The 23,321-nt window shown below is 37.9% G+C and overlaps 1 protein-coding gene across 1 annotated transcript in view; it reads right to left on the bottom strand.

Annotated features, from left to right (window-relative positions):
- Positions 1–1,551: 1,551 nt before the first annotated feature.
- Positions 1,552–23,321, bottom strand: part of LOC120516641 (NLR family CARD domain-containing protein 4-like) — a 59,449-nt gene continuing 37,679 nt past the window's right edge. The window contains exons 5-9 of the mRNA XM_039738454.1: positions 21,852–21,944; positions 20,047–20,217; positions 16,447–16,539; positions 16,178–16,345; positions 1,552–3,404 (exon numbers count right to left, since the gene is read on the bottom strand). Of these exons, the coding sequence (XP_039594388.1) occupies positions 3,052–3,404; positions 16,178–16,345; positions 16,447–16,539; positions 20,047–20,217; positions 21,852–21,944 (878 nt within the window). The 3' untranslated portion in view covers positions 1,552–3,051. The remainder of the gene's footprint in view (positions 3,405–16,177; positions 16,346–16,446; positions 16,540–20,046; positions 20,218–21,851; positions 21,945–23,321) is intronic.

Below are 23,321 nucleotides of genomic sequence, written 5' to 3'. Positions count from 1 at the left end.
GAAAAGAGAGGGAACTAAAATCGCAGTTAATTGGACAGCCATCATTTTTCACTTAGCTGAATTCAAAAGCTCCTTGACTGCATTATTCGGCTCTACTTATTTATGCGAGTCAGCCTTTTCCCACATGAAGATTATTGAATCCAAATACTGCAGTGACCATAAATGTATTGAATTGTTATTGTGCCGTAAAGCTTATTCAGTTATGCAAGTGTGTATATATATATATATATATATATAGTGAACTTGAACCCGGACACAGATGGACATCGTTGTTTCACCCAACACACACATTTATTTACAATATTTACAGTTCCTGTGCACAACGCCAGTGCCTCCAGCACCGATTCCCACAAAGTCCGGGGCTCTCACACAGTCCTTTATGCCCTTCTGGCCACCTCCAGTCCTCTCTCCAGCTCCGTCTCTCTTCCACCTAACTTCCTCTCTCGACTGAAGGGAGGAGGCCCCTTAAATAGGAACCCGGATGGGCTCCAGCTGCTTCCCGGCACTCCTCCGCAGACACGCCCCAGTGTGGTGGAAGTGCCGGCTGCGCACCCGGAAGCCCTCCAAATGTCCCCCGTCTTCTTCCCCCCAGCACTTCCTGGTGTGGCGGAAGTGCTGGGCTCCAGGGTTGTTCAGGCACCGGGGCGCCGCCTGGCGGTGGCCACGGGTCCCTACAGGGCTGGGCTTCCAAGCCCTCTACCCGTGGCCCCCAACGTAACCAGGGCGGTCACCCCCTCGCGGTCTGGAGGAGGTACAAGCTTATTTTTAAGTTCTGGGCTATCTCAAATAAACTGTATATAGTAAGAAATGTTACCTCAATAAGGATAAAAATCTATTCAACTATTAAAAAAATAAACAAAATAAAGGCATTTGACGATCAAGGATAGCAGAGGAATAAAAATGGCAGAATAAAAAAATGATCAGCCCCTCTGTCTCTTTGGATAGAATCTGAAATAATGAAAAAGGTTTGTACACAAACTCAAAGTCCAAACCAATGACCTTTCACCTGTCTGTCGGGTTATCTGGTACACTCAGGTGGACACCTGTACCAAACAGTTGTTGTACTCTTAACTGCTTTAAGTTCAATAAACCCTGAAAAGAGGCGTGTAAATCTTCCATATGGTTTATTGCCAGTGTCCAAATGACCCAATGAAACTGCTGGCCAAGTGCTCCATTGAACTCTTCAGTTCCTCTGCCACCTTGAACTATGTTTTAGTAAAAACAGTTAATAATTTAAGAATAAACACTGATAGAAATAGCATATCAATTCTCATTCTCCTTGATCTGAGAGTAGCAGCTGAAACATTAGATCACAGGATTCTCAATAATAGACTTAGAATGGGTAGGCCTACCCAGTGTAGTTTTAAATTGGGTCGGGTTTTATCTAACAGAGAGAGGCTTGTTTGTAAACCTTGTTGACTGTGAAACACAATCACATAACGGTGAATATGGTGTCCCACCCGGATCAGTTCTGGTCCTGTTACTTTTCTAGCTTTACACGCTCCCTTTAGGCCAGATCATCTCAAAATGCAATGTCAATTACCACAACTATGCAGATAACACACAGATTTATTTATCTATGGCCCTAGGTGACACAAAGGTAATAAACTGTTTGACAGATTGCTTAAACAGCATTATGTAATGGCTGAGAAATAATTTTCTTAAATTAAATAAGAGAAAATTGAAGTACTTGTTGTTAAATACAATAAAAATGTGTAAAATAATTTTAAAAAAATAGAAAAATTACAAACAAGTAGAAAATCTGATGTAAAAAAATTGAGTTATTTTAAATTCAGAGCTTAACTTTAAGTCTGATATCAATTATATCTGCAACACCACACTTTTTAATTTAAGAAATACAGCATATGTCCATTCCTTTATGTTTTTAAAGGATGCAAAATAGCTGATACATGGATTTGTTTTAAATTACTTAGATTACTGCAACGCACTCCTAACAGGTCTATCAAAAAAGATTTAAATCTATTAACATTAGTTAAGAATGCAGCTGCAAGAATCCTAAGACATCTGAACACATTACACCAGTATTAGTGTCTTTATACTGGCTGCCTGTGTCTTTTCAGAATCAATTTTAAAATATTGCTAAATGTTTATAAGGCTTTGAATAATCTTACACCTTCATATATTTTGGAATGTTTGCCCCCTTGCATTCCCAATCATAACCTTACATCCTTAAATTCTGTTTTGCTTGCAATTCCAAGAATAAAACAAGAAGAAGTTGCGAGAGTGTTTTCAGTTTCTATGATCCAAACATATTGGATAATCTACCTTTAGACACATCAGAATCACTTTTTAAAACTTGACTTTTTAGTCTGCCTTTTTTAAAAATTTGTGACTAAAATTTGTCTTTTGTTTTCTCTTCTTGTTATCTGCTGGCGTTCCTGTGCCACTTCCTTTTGGACAAAATTCCCTGGCTGATGAACACTGAGGTCCTGTCCTTTTTGGCATCAGCACATGCTGATCTCTCTTTTATTTGTATCTTAAATAAACAATAAAATGCCCAGCAGGGTATGGGTGGGCTTCTGGTTGTAGAACCGCGGACGTTTTTTCACCATTGGGGTTCTTTTTATCGCTCCCCACTGACCATATCACCTTTAGTATAATTAGTTTATTTGAGTATTGTTTTTCTGTGTTTGCTACCATTTTTTAAAGCACCTTGAGTTAGGGTTTGCATTGGAATGTTTAATATAAACAAATGTTATTCAAAGGTCAGACGTTAACAGCCACTCCAAGACTGCTTAACCTTGTCCCCCATTGAATTATGGTTTGTATTGGAAGGTTCTATATAAACAAATGTGGTCATTCAAGTGCCAGACAAAGGAGGGCTACTCTGGGGCTGCTTGATCTTCTTGTCTATTGTGCAATACCTTCTATGATATTCTTCAAGCGTGGCCTCTGTTCATGGCTTCAGTGTTCCTCAGCCCATACAGTATATGTTGTCTTCTTCATGGGAAGCCACTAGTTATCAGTTATATCTTTACGGTGTACTGTAGATTGACGACAAACAAAAGGCTGACTATCCATCCTTGTCTTCTATGAGCCCTCTTCTTCATCATCCTCTTTCATCTCTGTGCTAACTCTCAGTCGAAATTCTCTACCACCCTTGCTCCTCACTTTATGGAGGTTTTCCATGTCATGCTTATCTAGTTGCCAGTTTAGAATCAATATTTCCTGCAATGCGCACAATTCAGATATTTTCTTGCTTAGCATGTTAATTACCCATGGGCTGGGTGTAAAACTGGCATTGCTGCTCAAATTTATATATTTCAGATTTTTTAGTCTCCCTATGGATGTCAAAATCTCTTTCCAGCCTTCACTGGTCACACAGTTGTCTTCTAGGTCCAGGTGTTCAATATCTTGTAGATGTCCTTTATCAATTATGGAAGCTAAGAAACACAAACATAGAATAAATGAGACCAAGATTTCGGGGTTCTAATCTCAGAACTATTCATAGGCTGAAATAATGCATTTATTTTTTAACAAATGTTATTATTTATTTATAATGATACTGCAATTATAATAGATAATTAAACTGTGAATGGAAATCTGCATTAGTTTCTATTTCATCCATTCTTTAACAATTATCAAACCAAACAATACTGTTTAATGTAACAGTACATTTACAGATTTGTGCTGGACTAGGAATTGTTCAGTTAATGGCAATATGAATGTGTCAAGACTGCACCTCACTGCTTACTACTGATGGTTTGTAATTCATTTTAATATCTGTTCAAGTGAATCAATTTTTTTGATTTATTTGCTTCTTTAATAGAATTTGGGGCTAGTGGCATAAAAAACTTTTCAGTTTGTCGGTTCCCATTTGAAAAAAATAACATTAGAAATATATAATCAAATCATTCATAATTATATAAGTTACATTATGACATTAAACATGCTCACAATTTATATTGTATAAGATTGTCCTGTTTAAAAGCATAAACCACAACAACATAATGAACAAGCATAATTAAAATAACATGATAACAGGGATTGGTCTCATCCATCTTTGGGGGATGGACTTCTAAAACAGAACACTGTATTTACTCAACCCAATGGGGTCTTAATTACAGCAAATGCAAGTATATACAAGCATGAGCAACAGAAAAAAAGACTCAAAACTTCATCTAAGTCTAAACAGGCCTCATGTTCAAGGTGACCTGGAATAGACAGGCGAAAGAACAGGGGCCTCATGTATAAACAGTGCGTATGCACAGAAATGTTGCGTAAGAACATTTCCATGTTCAAATCCCGATGTATAAAACATACACTTGGCGTAAAGTCACGTACTTTTCCATGGTACCTCATACCTTGCCGTACGCAAGTTCTCCACTCGGTTTTGCAGACTGGCGGCGCCCAGCATCAAAGCAATGCTACTGTTCCTGTGTGGTTACTCCTTATTTTCCTGATGCGGCTTTATAAATACACTGAAACTAACTGCATATTGTTTATTAGTGTAATGCATCTGATTGTAATTAACTTGTAACAATGGTATAATACTCTGCACCACTTGGAGTATTTATATAACTTTATCTAAGTGTGAATCACAGCAGCAGCTGATCGGAAAGAGAATTATCGATATACAGTATCAAGCACATGCTGCCAAAGCCACGGCAAAACGTTTCAAAGCCTTTCCTGTACGGACCTCGTGGTTCAGAAACAGTTTCATCCCAAGAACTATAAACGCACTCAATCAATTGCTCCTTGTAGAACTGTTTGTACTTATAAGTACAATTACCTCACTGTAAACTTGCACTACAGTTATAATATTGCACAACCTGAGCCACTTTATAAAGCGCATATTTACATATGATGATGATATCATTTTTAAGATGAAATGTAGCAAAATATGTTTATTATATTATACAGGTAAAACTTTAACTTCATTTAAATAATCTATATTCTTCACTGGGACTGGCGTGAAGGATAGAATAATTAAACATGTACTACGAAGATAGTTCAATGTTCCTTAAACGTTTTGAAGAATGGGCGCTCTAAGCATACAGATGGCTTAACATCTATTACAGAGCTGATTGTGTGGCGATCGGTTACTTGGAGAAAGAAAAGCAAGGACTGCAGGGGCTGCCACGCCAATATATATTGAATATAAAACAGAAAGAGAAAATAACGACACAGCTAAAAACGCAGCGGCAACTTTTGGCAAAAGTTAAACGCTTGTGTCATGAGCATGAGGCGGCTATGCAGTGTCCACAACAGACGTGGCGATTCATCGTGCATAAGATAACATATTGACATTGGTGGGCGAAGGAGCCACCGATTCTTTCTCTGCCCAGGGCTGCCACAAGCGTAGAGCTGCAATAAACAATTTCATTGAAGGTCGCGCACAATCACTGCGGCGTGAAAGCCATGTTTAATAACGTGGTTTAACTCCTATCATCATGAAAATGACATTACGTATGCATCTCAGTATTTTAGTTATTCAGAGAGCTGTAATATCACGAATGTAATGGATTCTGTGTCCAGTCGGAGGAAGAGAGACGGTTTAAGAAGCAAGTAGTGATTCACACACATAGAACACATTGAAAATCAAATACAAAACAAAGCATTTAACGTGCTACTTTAATTACGATGTGATTTGAGAAACTGGTAAATTAAACAATTTTAAGATGACATTTATGATGTTCTACTTTAATGACAAAATAAACTACGTGATTAAAGTGGGAATTTCAAGATTGAAGTTGACATTTCGTGCTTTTGTCCCCACTCTGTGCCTTTTTTTTCTCTGTACCCTAATAAGCTTTCATATGACACTCAGACTGTGGGCTACGACTCGCCTTTTCATGGCGACTTTGATATCTGAGCTTTCAAGTTTCTCCAACACGCTATGTCAGTCGATCAGCTTCCTTTTGTTGATTATACCACGGTTTAATTAAACAAATAGTATGTTTTTCCTTTGCCTCCACTTGGTATTCGCTGAAATTCTTATATTTTCCTCCATGCTTTTCCCATTGTCTTTTCACTGAAGGCTGAGCTTAAGGGCAATTTATATTGATTTGCATATTCAAAGAGGCATAATTCTGGGAGGAGTTGGGGCGGGACATAAGGCGCGTGCACAAGCGTTACTTTTCACGCTGACCGGGATTTATGTAGCGGAAGAATGTGGAAGTTGGAGTACGCACAGCTTCCTGCATCTGGATTTTTCTGTGCGTAAGCACATTTCAGCTTTTGTGCTTACGCCATGTTATAGTGCGAATTCTACGCACGGCGTTATGCATGAGGCCCCTGGTCTAAAAATGAGGAACTTTATAGGAAAAGGAAGGCTTTGCAATCAGAGCTCAACTTCTTAACGACGAAAAAAACAGAACATTTTTTTAATTTGCAACATCATTACTTTGAATATGAAGAGAAGGCTAATAAGATCTTTGCTCAACAAATCCACAAGCAGGAAGTTTGCAATGCAATATCAGTAATTACCAACACAGAGATAAAATTATTGGCCATAAACAAATATAATACACATTTAGAGAATACTAAAAGTCCTTATATTCTGCTCAGTTTAAAGAAGACAAGACACAATCTAATATTTTTTTTGATGCATTACAGATAACACAGCTAGACACTCTCAGAGCAGAAGAATTGAATAAACCTCTGTCACTCTCAGAATTACTAGATGCTAAAAACTCACTTCAGAGTGGGAAAGCAGCAGGCCCTGATGGTTACCCTGATGAATTTTACAAAAACAGGTCAATTAAGTTACCTCCCCTTTTACTATAGAACCAATAAAATTCTACCTCAAACTTTTCGCCAAGCTTCAATTCCTAAGAAAAACATGGACAATGTGCATCATACAGAGCAATCTCACTTTTGCTGTTAATGTTGTTAAGATACTCTCCAAAGTTCTAGCTAGAAGGATTGAGAAAGTGCTTCCTTAATATCACAAGACGAAACCAGATTCACTAAAGGCAGACACTTAGTTTCCAATATTCAACACCTGTTTAATGTAATATTTTCACCCATAAAGTCTAACACCCCAGAGATCTTATTATCTTTGGATGTAGAAAAACATTTGATATGGTTCAATGGGACTACCTATTCACTACATTGCACAAATGTGGGTTTGGCGCGAACATATGTGCATGGATCAAACTATTATATATCAGTCCCGAAGCTTCAGTTTGTATTAAAAACATTACTTCAGACTACTTCAAACTATAAAGTGGTACTAGACAAAGATACCTCCTGTCACCACTGAACCACTGGCTGCTCACTATTGAAATGCATCTGATATAATGGGGATTATCAGAGAAGGACTTGGACAGAAAATATCACTATATGCAGGTGACACGATACTATATATATCAGACCCACAGAATTCTGTGCTTGCAGTCCTAACAACACTTGCAGAATTTCAAAAGATATTTGGACTCAAAATTAATTTGAATAAAAGTGTGCTTTTACCAGTGAACTCTCTAGCACACAACATTGCACACCATACCTTTTATCAACACAGCTCAGTTTAAATACCTAGGGGTAAACATCACAAGTAAACAAAAAGCTCTTTTTCAACAAAATTCTGCTCTCTGCATGGAAAAACTTAAATAAGACTTGCATAGAGGGTCTATCCTCCATCTCACTTTAGCAGGGAGAATTAACATTGCCAAGATGAATATCCTTACTAAGCTTCTTTTTCTATTTCAATGCATCCCCATATACATTAACAAATCATTTTTTTAAGAAATTAGATTCAATCACAACTTCATTTATTTGAAATTAAAAACATTCACGTATCCAAAAGACGACCTTACAATGACCTAAAGCAGAAGGTCGCATGGCTCTACTTAACTTTCAATTTTATTACAGCAAATATACAAACTATAAAAACCTGGACATTTTTCCATCCTCTGAAACTTACACAGTTTTTAATGTTTGGAAAATGTATGAGATTAAATCATTTAGAGCAGGGGTCCCCAACCCCCGTCCGCACCGTCTGACAGCCAGGCCTTGAGAAAACTGCCGGCAACGGAGACTCACTCACTGAAGGGCTACAGCAAAAAGGCTGCCCCCTTTGCTCAGGACACTTTTCAGAATGCTAGGCGGGCGGGGATTTGCAGCGGCACAGAGAGAGGAGAGAGACCGAGGTGAAAGAGTATTACAGCGAAGTATTTTTATGTTTCTGACAGTTTCTCCATATGACACGAGTCTATAGAAATCTCGTTACTACGAAGTACATTCAGCAGATACTTTCATTACAACAAAGTGACCTTGAAATGCTTGAATGAATCAACCACAGAGCAGTTAGTTCTGTGGTCACAGCTCAGTTGTGCACATTTGCACAATGATCCCCAAACAGAAACATTGTAAAAAATGTTCTTTCTTTGAACTTTCCTCGTACTGTTTTTTTTGCTGTTTTTGTTTTCTGTGGTTTTCAGTGATATCTTTTGCTTATTGCTCATCAACATTTGAAAAACATCCATTGGAATTTAACTTATTGTCACCCTTCTATAGAAATGGCAGACACGAAAAAACAATAACAGTGTTAATGTTTGTGATGTGCAATCTGTTAGAATGGCAAATGCAATGCATATGTCTTTGTCATATGCAAAAAAGAAGAAAAATCTCAGGTTGCGAAAGTATACAAACTGCTGCATTTGAAGACTCAGTAAAAGCCGTTTTTATGTGGTTCAGTGATTCTCGTTCAAGAAACATTCCTATTAATGCGGAAGTCATTCAAGAAAATATGAGGTTTTTAAACTCGCTTGGGACCCGGACAAACAATCTCACACAGACGCGGCAATAGTGCTTCAGGACGCACTTCATTGTGTCGTTCCCGTTGGGTGGGGGGATCCCAAAAGAGTTCAGAAACCTCACAATATGAAGAAGAAGAAAAGGATGATTTGGCTTCTGATTGATAACTGTGCTGCCCACAACATGCTTCCGCATTTAGATAATGGTCACATTGAATTCCTCCCACCCAATTGCACAGCATTGTTTCAGCCTTTGGATTTGGGCATCATTTGCACCCTGAAAATGTATTATCGCAAGGAAATGCTGAGAAAAATTCTCGTCATGCATAACTTGTAGGCAGGAGGAGATTAAAATAACGTGAAAAAAGCTATAGAAGCTGCTTCCATTTCCAACATCCTATCTTTGCGAGGCAGCGTTTTCTGCAGTGACAGCAACCAAAACGAGATTATGGAGTAGACTGAACATAAGCAACACACTTCGTGTGTCACTGTCTTCCATCATCCCCAGATGGGATCGTCTGGTTGCAGGAAAACAAGCTCAAGGCTCTCACATATTCTGCATTATGGTAAGCTGTGTAATTTCTATTACTAATAACGTAATAATAATAATAGAAATGTAATGTAAATTGTGTATAAAACTGCCCTACAAACCCACCCATAATCACCCCACAAACTCCAACCTCCAACAACTAAACCGGTCCCTGGAAAAATTTGCTTCTAGTAAAGCGGTCCTTGGTGTCAAAAAGGTTGGGGACCACTGATTTACAGATTTGTATATAGATAATGTCTTTGCACCATATGAACAATTACATGCCAAATTTAGCTTTCCATCAACACAAATGTTCCACTATTTCCATATTAGAAACTTCGGTAAATTAAATCTACCCAATTTTCCTTACCTCCCTCCAATGTCAATTCCATAACAAATATTAATCAATCTTGAAGAATCAAACAGCATTTCTATAATATATTAAAACATTTTAAATTCCCTTCCTTTCAAAGATGGAAAAGGACTTCTTACTCAACATTTCAGAAAAGGAGTGGAAGGCGGCTACACATAGAATTATCTCTAGCTCCCTATGTGCAAAACATTCAAACTATTCAACCTGATTATTCAATCAAGTACATCTATCTTGTTTTAATTTGTCCCAAACATTTTCAGGGCAAGATCCATCCTGTGAACATTGCAATCGAGCTCCAGCCTCACTGGGACACATGTTTTGGATGTGCGCCAAATTAACATCATACTGAACCAATATCTCTAAATGTCTATCAGACAGCCTTGGTGTCACAATCTCTCCTAATCCACTAACAGCTGTGTTTCGTGTATTCTCAGATGAGTTTAAAGTGGAGAAGGACAAACAAACTGTAATTTACTTTACTTCACTATTAGCACGTAGACTTATTTTGCTCAACTGGAAGAATCCTAGCCCACCTTGTTTAAGTCAGTGGGTAACTGATGTTACTGTATATACTGTTCGAAATTGGAAAAAAAACATATTCTCACTTAGAAGATCTGGATTTAATCAACAACATTTTAGAATAAGGATTTATATTGGCGAAAAGGATTCTCTTTCCTCTTTTCTACTCTTAAATCTTTACTCTGGCTATTGGCCTCCTCTCTCTTGGGTGGGGGTTGAATTGAATATAAGTTTGACTTGAATGTATGGAATGTTACTTGCCTTTACTAAAATTAATTAAAAAAATAACACAGTAACTTCAGGAATCAAAATTCAACAACAACTGTATGACTATCTCACAAATAATGATTAAATTCATGAATTAAATGAACAAGTATTATGTGTTTGATTCTCAGGCAATGATTCAGTTCAAAATTGAAAGAAGCAGTGAATAACAAATGACCAATGCAGCCAATGAGTTGTAAAAAGTTGTGAGTTAAACTAAAGGTGAAAGCAAATAATTATTACAAATTAAAATAATATTTTGATTAGACACAAGGATCATAAGTGATGTGAATAAGAATCATAAACCAGATGGCCAGTACAAGCAAATGTGCTTTAAACATTAACCTGCAATGGATGGATGGATTAAAAGGCAGAACTCTACGTGACCATCTTCATCAAGCCCTTCTGTGAGAACCCTAAATCCAAAGAGGACTGTTTCATTTATGTTAGGTAGAATGCCCAGAGGGGACTGGGCGGTCTCATGGTCTGGAATCCCTACAGATTTTATTTTTTCTCCAGCCGTCTGGAGTTTTTTGTTTTTTCTGTCCCCCCTGGCCATTGAACCTTACTCTTATTCGATGTTAATTAATGTTGATTTACTTTGTTTTCTTATTGTGTCTTTTATTTTTTTATTCTTTATTATGTAAAGCACTTTGAGCTACTGTTTGTATGAAAATGTGCTATATATATAAATAAATGTTGTTGTTGCAAAACGAAAGTCAGTTGTATCATTACGCATGTACTACAGCACTCCTATTTAGCTGTGCTCAATCAGTTCATTTGTGCTCATGACTTGATTCTAATGAAAAAATGAAAAAAGTAATTTAAAAATGTTGTCTATCATCTACCGATTTCAGTCTGATTAACTTTGTATTTTTCATTCTCCAATTCTCCTCCTTTACATGTCTTTTGTTTATGTTTCATTTACAAAACCCCTCGCCCCCCTAACTAACATTGCTGCTATGTCTCTAGTCTCTTCTCTTTCTGGGACTCTTAAAAGATTATTTTTTGTTAGTCAATCGTTGGAATTTATTTTGCCCCAAGAGTTTTATAACCAGATTTTGAGACTGGTTGAAATTACAACTTTCGGAAATTTGTATATCTTTTTAGATTTTTTTCAGGGGTTTTCATTTTTTTCCTTTCTATTATTTAGTCTTCACTTTTGCATATTCCCTTTGGCTTTTAGTTATGGATTTTCATCTTATTTACTTATTTACAAGTGTTTTTCCTTTCTTTAGTTCTTCACCTGCCCTTTTTATTATGCTTCATTTTCTATCACATTTTTAATTCTATTGAATAATTTATACATTAAGTTTATTTTCGTGGATTGTTTTGTGTTTATGGAAGTGTTTTCTCAGTTTTAGACTCAGCATTTTGGGATATCATAACGTAATGAAATGCCCACCTACTGGAAATGTACACTCAGTGGCCGCTTTAAATGATACCGTATATGCTCCAATAGTGGACCCTGGTGTTTATTTGCAAAAATAGCCTCGGCTCCCGGCACTTAATAGAGACCGGCTGCTATTAGAGACCGGCCATTATTAACAAAAACCTTCACAACGCAATATTTTTTTCCCCGCGCGTGTCGGTACAAGTTCGCTGATGACACTGCTATCGTGGGCTGCATCAGGAGTGGACAGGAGGTGGAGTACAGGAAGCTAATCAGAGACTTTGTTAAATGGTGTGACTCAAACCACTTACACCTGAACACCAGCAAGACCAAGGAACTGGTGGTGGATTTTAGGAGGCCCAGGCGCCTCATGGACCCCGTGATCATCAGAGGTGACTGTGTGCAGACCTATAAAAACCTGGGAGTGCAGCTGGATGACAAATTGGACTGGACTGCCAATACTGATGCTCTGTGTAAGAAAGATCAGAGCCGACTATACTTCCTTAGAAGGTTGGCGTCCTTCAACATCTGCAATAAGATGCTGCAGATGTTTTACCAGATGGTTGTGGCAAGTGCCCTCTTCTACGCGGTGGTGTGCTGGGGAGGCAGCATAAAGAAGAAGGACATCTCATGCCTGGACAAACTTGTTAGGAAGGCAGGCTCTATTGTAGGAATAAAGCTGGACAGTTTAACATCTGCATTAAGCAAACTCCTGTCAATCATGAAGAATCCACTGCATCCACTTAACAGTGTCATCTCCAGGCAGAGGAGTAGCTTCAGTGACAGACTTTTGTCACTGTCCTGATCCACTGACAGAATGAGGAGATCGTTCCTCCCCCACACTATGCGACTCTTCAGTTCCACCAGGGGGAGTAAATGCTAACATTATTCAAAGTTATTGTCTGTTTTTACATGCATTTTTATTACTCTTTAATTTAATATTGTTTTTTTTTGTGGCTTTGCTGTTGTCCAGTTCACTATCATCTTCCTCTTCTTCCAGGTTTGTCCGTATTTTGGTCAACCAGGCATGAAAATGAAGCAGTTTTAGAAACCGGTATATCCGTATTTCTTATATATGCAATGTGCTGACATGCACATGTATTACACATGCAAAGACACAGACACTTACAATGTATGCTAGTTGGCAAATATCAAAGACCCGGCTACTGTTAAAGACCGGATACTGTTTGGCTGCGTCCCTTCTGAAGCCCGACACTTATTAGAGACCGGCGACAATAAGAGACTCCGCGCTTATTGGAGCATATACGGTATTCCAATTTATTAATTCAAGTAGCCAACTCCTAACAGCCTTTATTGTGAGTGGAACTCAATATACTGTATATCACATGTAGAATGTTATGATTAATATTTGTATTAAATTTTTCTTGAGTTTCCTTGAAGTTACACATAAAGGTTTGACAACATTTCTGATTCTGATACCCAATGTTTTTGAATTCCAAATTTTATTTTCAAGTTAGTTTTAAGATTGTGAAAACTGTGTTTATTTTAAAATAATTACCTCATTTTCTTTTCATGGATGCTGCCATGTTGTGCGTTTTTTGTTATTATGTAGTGGCCTGCTGCTTAAGGGTGTTGTCACAGAGGATGTGACCTGTGACTCACTAGACGTGTTGCTTTCATGCCTTTAACTGTGCTATGATTATTGTTGCTTGACAAGATGTTTGAAATATCTCACTAGCAGCTGCAATACAGAAATTTTCACACACTACAACCTCTAGGATTTACAGAGAATGATGGAATAAACAAGTAAAACCTACTGGATGGCATTTCATTAAAATGTATTGTACATATCATTAAAACGGAGTAAGTTCCAATTAATTTGACCAGTATTTAATAAAAGGACAAAATACGCTAAGACCATGCTATAAGCCTATGAGATTTAATTTGGGGTTGTGTATGCAGTTATGATCAACACAATATAAAAAACACATAAATTTAGAAAAGCAGCCAAAAGCATCACTGGATTACTGGTGCCTGTCCTATTCAGACATGATAAGGGAACAGAACTTCTTTAGACTTGAAGAGAAAACCCAACATGGGTATTTGATTCAAATATTTCAAATTTTCAAAAATACTATAAAAAATAGTTTCCAGTTACTGAAAAACATACATCTGTGAAAATACATTTGACACAGGTACCATGACTCTGTTCTTTATACAAAGGGTCATGATAATGTGGAACAAACTACTGCATCAATGCAGTTAAGGCAAAAACCTAAATGATGTTTAACAATTGTTTAGACAGTATACTAGAACATTTACTAAATACCAAGCTTGACGAACAGACTGGTCTTACTCTTTACGTGCTGATTTACATTTTAACATTGACATATTTTAATTTGACTGAATGTATTAAAATCAAATACCACTCCAAACACATAACTCGAGTTTTACAAAAAGAAAAAGTTTTGAAACAAATCAACCCCCATCCCTGCGAAAGACAGCTAGGCCAGCAGTGTAAAAGTTTATGCTAGTAAAGACTAATTAATAGATAAAATAATAGATGAATAGAGATAAATGGAGTAAAAGAGGGGAGAGAACCTGCTTCCTCAATTTAAATGCTTATTCTAAAACAGGGGTGTCAAACTCCGGTCCTGGTGGGCCTCAGTGGCTGCAGGTTTTCATTCAGACCCTATTCCTAATCAGTGACCAGTTTTCACGGCTAATGAACTCCTTTTCCCTTCATTTTAATAGCCCTGTTTTTAAGGATTCAGTCCTCTCAACTGATTCTTTTCTTCATTAAATGAGAGCCAAACAGAAATGAGATGTGAGATGAACCAACAGATGACCAGCTAAATTAGAACATTAAACTCCAGCCAGTTTCACTCCAACCAGTTTCTTAATAAGAAGCTGATTCTTCTTGTTGTTACTTAAACCCGTTATTTAATTCCATGGGCTGTTTCTGCTCCCATTCTGGCACAGCAGACATTTCTAAAACTGTTGATTTTTCTGTTTTTTCTAAGAACACCATCAAAATGTTCTAGTGAACTGAGAGATTAACCTCATATGATGGGCACAGGTTAGCTGGTTATGTGGCGGCTCGTTTTGTGTCTCATTATTGTTTGGCTGCTAATTAAGGAAAAAGAAACAACTAGGAGGTCTGAGTTAAGTAAATTAAAACTAAAGCAAAAGAAGTTAATTGGCAGCAAAAACTGGTCACTAATGAAGACGATGGTTAGAATGAAAACCTGCAGCCACTGCGGCCCTCCAGGACCGGAGTTTGACACCCGTGTTCTAAAATGTTATTGATTAGATCCTGCCAGGTTTTGAAAAGGTTTTGTACAAATCCTCTAAGTGCGAATTTAATTTCTTCCAGTTTCAAATAGTATATAACAACATCAGTTACCCACTGACTTAGAATAGGAGAGTTAGCATTCTTTCAATTGAGCAAGATAAGTCTACGTGCCAGTAGTTTAGTAAAGGCAATTACAGTTTGTCCTTCTCAACTTTAAGCCCCTCTGGAAGTACCCCAAACAACAGCTGTTAATGGATTAGGAGGGAGTGTGACATCAAGGCATTTAAAGATTTTAGTCCAAAATTATGTTAATTTGGCGCAGGCCCAAAACATGTGGCCCAGTGAAGCTGGAACTTGATTGCAGTGTTTGCAGGTTGGATCTTGACCTGGAAACATTTTGGACAATTTTAAATGAGAGAAATGCACTCAATATATAATTTTAAGTTGAATAATTCTATGCTTTGCGCATATGGAGCTCGATAGAATTCTGTGCATTGCTACTTTCCATTCCTTTTCTGAAATATTGAGTAAGAGATCCTTTTCCCACTTTTCTCTTGGATCTTTGAAAGGGAGGGACTGTAGAATAGTTTCATATATTATAGAAATGCTGTCTGAGTCGTCCTGATCAATATTTTTTCCAGTAGGTGGGAGGTGAGGAAAATTGGGCAGGTTCTGTTTAACAAAGTTTCAGTTTTGAAGGTAGTGAAAGAAATGTGTTGCTGGTAGGTTAAATTTGGAGTGTAATTGTTAGTAGGATTCAAAAGCATTGTCTATGTACAGATCTCTAAGTGATTTAATCCCCAATGTTTTCCAGATATTAAAAACTGTGCATGTTTGAGAGGGTGGGAAAAGGTGGTTCTCATGCAGAGGTGCCACAGATAAAAGCTTCTCTATCTTAAAATACTTCCAACATTGATTCCATATTCTGATTGAGTGAAGCACAATTGGGTTGTTAGTATATTGGCGTTGAAAATAATGAATGTTGTACAGATGACGCCCTGGTTGTTATAATATCCGTTATGAAAATCTGTACATAAGGCAAAAATAGATGTAAATAAAATGTCCTTTCATTGAAGCATATCTTTTAAACGCCTTCCCCTCAAGAAAAAACATAAATCCGTACCTAAGTGACATATATGGACATCTGTGAGAAACCACTTCTGAAAACCTAGCTTTTTCAAGCCTGTTTTCTGTTCTAGACTGGTAAGCAGCTTCGTCAGACTTTTATTTATATCTGAGCCCCATGGCAACATCAGAATCTTCAGCTTCTGGAGCTCATTTAACTTTTCAGCTGCAAATGACAGAAATGAAAATGTCATAAATATTGATTTCAGAAGAAAACTTAAAGGTAAACAAGAACCCACCAGAGAAGCAGTATGTAATCATTCGTACCTAGCTGGCCAATGCAGTCACTTGATTCTTGTCCAAGGGCTGTTTTTGAACAGTCAAGTACTTTAAGCTGTGGAATGTTTTGAAGGTTTTCAACTGCAAGACAAAATTAGCATAACTTCCAGTTTTAATTTGAAATGACTATAACAATAAAATAAGAGAAGAAGAAAGAAGCAAATTTAGTTTAAATGAGAGTAGGATATAGTACAGTTGTACGAGAGTGTTAAAAAAAATATAAAATGATTCACACCCATTATGTTTTTACATCTCTGTCTGTTGTCAGGCACGAGCGCTTAGGAAACGTCTTCAGGGTTCTGGAGATACCGGTAATTCTTCTCCACAGCATGTGGGGGCGCTGCTACTTATATTCTCTGCTCATTCCGCCACAGAACTGACAATCCCAGAAAGGAAGAGGTCTACTGTCATTTCTCCATCCTATCGTTTCAGACAATGGAAAGTGAAAAGCACCAACAAACCCAGTAGTCAGTGTTCATTTGGGTCCCTGTATCTGTTGAGATTACTATATGTCTGTGGGAATAGCTTATCTTTTCATTGGCGAGAGACTATTTTGCTCTCTTATTTGACTAATGGTACCTTGTTTTATTGTCTTATTTTCTTTAACAGCAAATAGATTTGTCTATTAAACAGGGTTTTACTAGCCTTGTACTCCAACCCATCAAAGTGTCTCAGGGTGTTGTCTTATTATATCTATGAGGCTGATCAGAAAGGTCGAAGTTTAGGGAGTTTGAAGTTGGAGAATCATAATGGTTTCATTGCTTCAGTTCACTCTGGGTCACAGAGATGTATAAAAATTCTTCCCAACTCATCAAATACTTCTTTAGTTTCTTCCAATCTGAATTCCGTAGCTTAAGGCTCTCCTTGGAGCACTGGATGTGGCAAAGCATTATTTCAGAAGTAGCAATTCTATTCACTCAAATTGCACATATCCTAATTATGATTAATTGTTCATGACCATTCAACTAAAAAGAAACTCTTTCTTTCTGTTGTCAAAGTTGAAGACTAGAAAATCTTTGGTCATCTTCAAAAGATTTCCTGCCTAAAAAAGAATTTTCATGCCTTGATCATGACCTGTGAAGGTGGCCAATCTTTGTACACACTGACTAGGTGAGAGCTAATCTCCGAAAATGTACTCTTGTTAAGCAATAGAATTTGAATGAAAGTAATACAGTTGATTTTGCAGTTTGTGGTAACCATGTTGTCTTGGGTCACAGACAAGAAACATACCCTGTACAGAAGAAATACTTAAAACTTGAAATTAACATATTTTAGTACATGAGAAGCTTATCCTCAGATATAACATATTATTTCCAATTTAAGAAATACTTTCCTTTCAGGTTTCCACATTTAAAATTAGGATGTGTCTTAAAATTGAAGTATTTCATTGTTACGCCCCTAAAAGTCTTGTCATGCATTTCAGGGGAAGAACTATCATGTTTAAACCTAAACATTGACAATATAAGAAAACAAAACATGCTGCAGGAAGTAAGCTTGTGTGGGCTTGTGAAAGAAAAAGCGATTCTGTGCACGCAGACTTCTGAAAGAAATCTTATCAGAATCCCGTGGATGCAGAATCACTAAACCAAATTCCCTTTTCTTTTCAGAAGACTGCCCATGCAGAATCACTTTCCCTTCCACAAGTCCACCTGCAAGTAAGCTCGTCCAGGCTTGTCAAGTGAAAGTGATTCCACAAAAGAATAAGAAAGGTGCCTGAATTTTTTTCTAAGAATCTGTTTTTGATAGGAGGTGTGTCTTAAATTTAAAAGCAACTTAACGTGGAACCAATACGGTATATGAAGACATGTATATTTGTACAGTATAATATGACACAGGCCCTAATTCAACGCCTCTACTTCCTCAGAACACTGAGCAAAGCCTGGATGTCCCCCAGAACCCTGTGCAGATTCTACAGGTGTACTGTGGAATCCATCCTGACAGGATGCATCACCTCCTGGTACAGCAACTGCTCAGTTCAGGACTGCAGAGCTCTGCAGCGTGTGGTGAACACAGCACAGCAGATCACCAGCACACAGCTCCCTCCGATCCATGATATTCACACTACACGCTGTCTCAGGAAAGTGAAACGTATCAGGCGGGACCCCCAGCCACCCTGCACTGTCACTTTTCACCCTCCTCTCATCTGGGAAACGACTAAAGTCCATTCGGACATGCACCGCCAGGTTCAGGAACAGTTTCTACATACTCCAATCAGACTCATGAACAATCAGTAACCTTGTGTCACCTCCACTGCTACCTGCACATATACTTCTGCCACTGTCTCTATTTATTCCTAGGATTCTGGTTTTATTTATTTACTTATTATATTCATTTATTTATTGTGTTTTTTTTTATGTTCACTGTCTGCAGGGGCACATGCAAGCAAGCATTTCATTGTACATGGTACTTGTACTTGTACACATTAGAATAAAGAATTGAAATTGAACTTCTTATAACCCTGTACATTTCAATTAATTATGTTTGTCATGGTGGAACAGTGCTTAGCATTACTGCCTCATAGCTCCAGAGACCTAGGTTTGATTCTTGGCTAGCGAAGCACCACTATGTAGCTGATACATTATTTTTGTGTCACTGTAGGTTTTCTCCACGTACACCAGTTTCCATTCACTTCCCAATGATGTCCTTCTTAACTTTGACTGGAGTCCCTACCAGTAGGAATGAGAATGGAAGTATGTAGTACATGCCATGACAATGCCCAGCAGTAAACTGTGATCCCAGTCAGTGTTGGTTCCTGCCTTATGCTTAATGTGGTCATGGTAGCCTCTGACTTGCTTTGCTGGTGTTTCTTGGGTCTATGGTACCATGACAGGACTCAGTCCAGCCCAGAAAGCATTTGCTCTACAAAAGTTTGTCTCCAAACCAAGACCTTTTAACAATGTCATGTTCAACATCATCTTCCTCCTCAAAATACATCCTCAAAAGTCCTTGGGCCATCCCTTTAGAGCTCAATGTGGCAGGTTGAGGTTTCCATTCATCCCTACTGCATATTATCGAGGAAGGTAAGACAATGACCTATGTAAACACCTGCACGCTGTGCACCCGTGGTATAATGACAAAAGGTTTAGTACTAGGATATTTTTAAAATTATTTTTGTCTTTTTTAAGCCCCATAGCCTGTAACCCATGAGTATCCTACCTGTATAAAATAAGGATTAATTGTAACACTATATATAGTTTCCTGTTTATTATGAGCCACTTAACATTTAAATGATTCAGATTTCATCAGTCTCTCATTAAAATGATTTCTGAACTGCTGCTGATGAATTGGCTATGGGATTGGGGGGTTGTTGGGATTGTTGATCCTATCCTATTGCTTTGCACGTTTACAAGGATGTAAGTGAATACCTGTACTTTCATTTATAGATTTCTATTTTTTGCATGGAATAAATAACGTAGTGGCAAAAGAACAACATAGTTTTTCAAGAATACTTTGCAATGCCTCACAGTAACACTTGGATCTAAACACTTGCAGGCCGAGTCTTATTTTTGCAACACTTTATGCAGAGGGGTTTGAAAATGTAAGGAATTGTTTTAATGATATTAACGTTAAGAAGAGCAAATTACTAACCAAGGATCATGAAAGCTTTTTTTGTTAAGCAGCAATTGACAATTTCCAGATTTTCAAGGGGAGATACTTGGTGGGTTATTGCATCGAAAACAAAGCTGAAGCCGTCTCCAGTTTCTGTTACTCTGGATAAATGCAGATGTCTTAGCTGATTTAAATGCCTTAAACCTTGACCTGTATAAAATGAGATAAAGATGGTCATTTTTACATCACCAAAATCTTTAATAATTTCTAGCACATGCAACTACCTAAAAAATAATGCATACTTATATATAATAACTAGCTGTCCCCCGCGGCTCCACCCACATAGTAGTGAAACAAGACAAACTTTAAAAATCAATAAAAAAAAAATGTAATAAATGTAATAATTTCTGTTGAGAAGAATTTATATTGATAGCTTTCATATCTGAGGGCCTCTTGGTATACAATATTTTGGTTTTGCTATCAAGTGCAAGAATGTAGCTGTAATCTCTGCCAAAAATGTAAAAAGTTGGCAAGGTATATCTGGCCTAGCAGAAGGTAGGTACGCTCCAGCATCAAACATTGGCACTGTATCTGATCATGTTCAGCTCTGGGGGTTCTCTCAGGGGAGAAGAGCATGTGGCCGTGATATCTCTGCTAATCAAAAGCTACCCTCTAAAACACACGTAGGTGAGACCTCTCTCTGAAAAACGTGAAACGTTACTCGTTAACAAACTCTAGATGGTAATGTCTGCTGAACAAATAGATATCGCTAGCTAAGCGGAGGCAAGGTATGCTCCAACATGTGGCAAGAGGTAGAGTTACTCGAATGGAATCTGGTGCATGAGTGAGGAGGGCCCCACCTGACTCCCTACTCCTGAGGTGCCATCTCACCCTCCCCTCAGCCTGCAGCCTCTCTCTCGGATTTGCAGGAATAAATCAGTGCCACAACCGAACTATAATACTTAGCACAATGAGAAAAGTCGCAAAATCAACCGGAATGTTCATGCAAATTATAGAAAAAACCCGTATCTAAATCCATTAAGTAGTTCTCTCAATAAAGGCAGACAGACAGACGTTGGATTTTATATACATAGAGATGTAGGTTGCTGGCCTAGAAACATGGTGTGGAGGATAAAAGGAAGGCACAATCAGGGAAACTATAGGAATCAGACCAAGAATGGACTGTATGTCATTTGTGGAAGTGCTCACTGTAAGGATAATGTGGGTAACCAAGCACCCCTTACTGAAGGTTTAATGCTGTTCTGGAGTTGGAGTTAAAAGACAGGGTACACTAACATCCTAACAGGCTGATGGTGTTCAGAATGCTGGTTTCGAAAGTAAGTAAATGTGTTTCTTTAAAGGAGTAGAAATAAGCATTAGAATTGCCTTTCATTCCTCACCAAAACAATTTCTGGTAATATCTGAATGATTACCACTAACATTCCAATAGCTATTTCATTTAATTTCACTTTGAGCTACATTTTTTGTATGAAAATGTACTATATAAATAAATAAATGTTGTTCATTGCTTCTTTCTCAGTTACTTACAGAACACAGTAGACATAATTCTAACACATGTGGGGTGTGGTAAGACAATAATGCACTTACAATAAAATAAAGTATTTTTCAAACAAATTTAAGAAAGTGGAAAACTAATTACATGCCTCAGATGGCTGCTAACACACATATATTGACTCAAAATATACTATAAACGTTTTCCCATCTCTTTCACTTTTACTATAACTCAGTATAAAGTGTAACAAAAAAGATTTTTCCTTGATTGATTGTATTGTGCTCAGACAATATATTGTACAAACTCAATAAAAAATAATCCAAACAATTACCAATTTTTTCAGCATCTGTGTATGTCATCTTTACATTGTCCAGGGTCAGATTGTGGACTTTCTTCAAGTTCTGAATGCATTCAAAAAGCCCCCCTGTAAAAGAAATATATTTAAACAGTGCAGAGTGAAACAGTTTAAGACATAACATTTTCGTGTTCCCTTTATCCAATTCAAGGTCAAAGATGGCTGTCGCCTATCCTCATCAGCCTTGGCCACCAACCAGAATCTACCCTTGGACTGCGAGCCATTTAATTGCAGAGCCAAATCATACAGAAGTCATCTTAGAACTGTTAATAAACCTAATGTACACGTCTTTAGTATATGGGTGGAAAACCATGTGACTGGACATGGCATTAGGCAGCAACAATAAGCACAGCATCACTCTGTTTTGAAGCTTTTCAGAAAGTACTTGCAATATTTGCAAAGGAGCATAAATATAAAAGATGCTTACCTTCCGTAGCTGTGCCTCCATCTTGCACTACCTTAACACCTGTAAATATCCTACTGCCAACTTGCAAACAGAAACTGAAAGGTGAGGAGCCAGCAAGAGGAACAGTGCATTTCTGCATTAAAGAGGCACAGGAAAAAAGTCAGGACGGCTTTTATTTGTGTAATGTGGAACATGTTTAGAGACCCCCCATCAGATTTGAGTATGCTGATGTCATAATGGGAGTCATCAAAAAAGTTGTAGAGGCCTGTGCGTCTATAAAAATAATCTGTATATTTCCTGAAAGCTCTCAGAGATGCATTTGGAAATGGTAACACGGAATTACACCAGAAAAGCAATTAGAGTGGGTAAACATTAGTACATTAGTAGCCTAGAGATGGAATTCATCAGCTGTAATTGCTAAAATTTTATCATGGATTAGAGAAGGTTACGGACTACAAAGTAAAATCGAATCCAATTTCATTCTTTTTTTCTGCATTTACTTAATGCCTTCTATGACTGCTTTGATCACAACAAAAACAGCCCACCATTGATTGCCTGCAGCACCACATTATTCATTCTTGTGCTTATGTACAAGATGTAAAGTGGAATTTCCATCCATCCATCCATTTTCCAACACGCTGAATCCGAACACAGGGTACTGGGGGTCTGCTGGAGCCAATCCCAGCCAACACAGGGCACAAGGCAGGAACCAATCCCGGGCAGGGTGCCAACCCACCGCAGGACACACACAAACACACCCACACACCAAGCACACACTAGGGCCAATGTAGAATCGCCAATCCACCTAACCTGCATGTCTTTGGACTGTGGGAGGAAACCGGAGCGCCCGGAGGAAACCCACGGGAAGCAAACCCGGGTCTCCTAAGTGCGAGGCAGCAGCGCTACCACTGTGCCACCGTGCCGCCCCTAAAGTGGAATTTGAAATGAGTTAATGTCCATAAAGGATCCACTCCCACTGGAATTTCTGGGCATGTTTCACAAACCTAGAGCAACCAATTAACTGACATCATCAATATTCC

The sequence above is a fragment of the Polypterus senegalus genome, chromosome 16 (genome assembly GCF_016835505.1).
Source record: "Polypterus senegalus isolate Bchr_013 chromosome 16, ASM1683550v1, whole genome shotgun sequence".
In the NCBI taxonomy this organism is placed as follows: domain Eukaryota; kingdom Metazoa; phylum Chordata; class Cladistia; order Polypteriformes; family Polypteridae; genus Polypterus; species Polypterus senegalus.
This window is presented reverse-complemented; position numbering and strand designations above follow the sequence as displayed.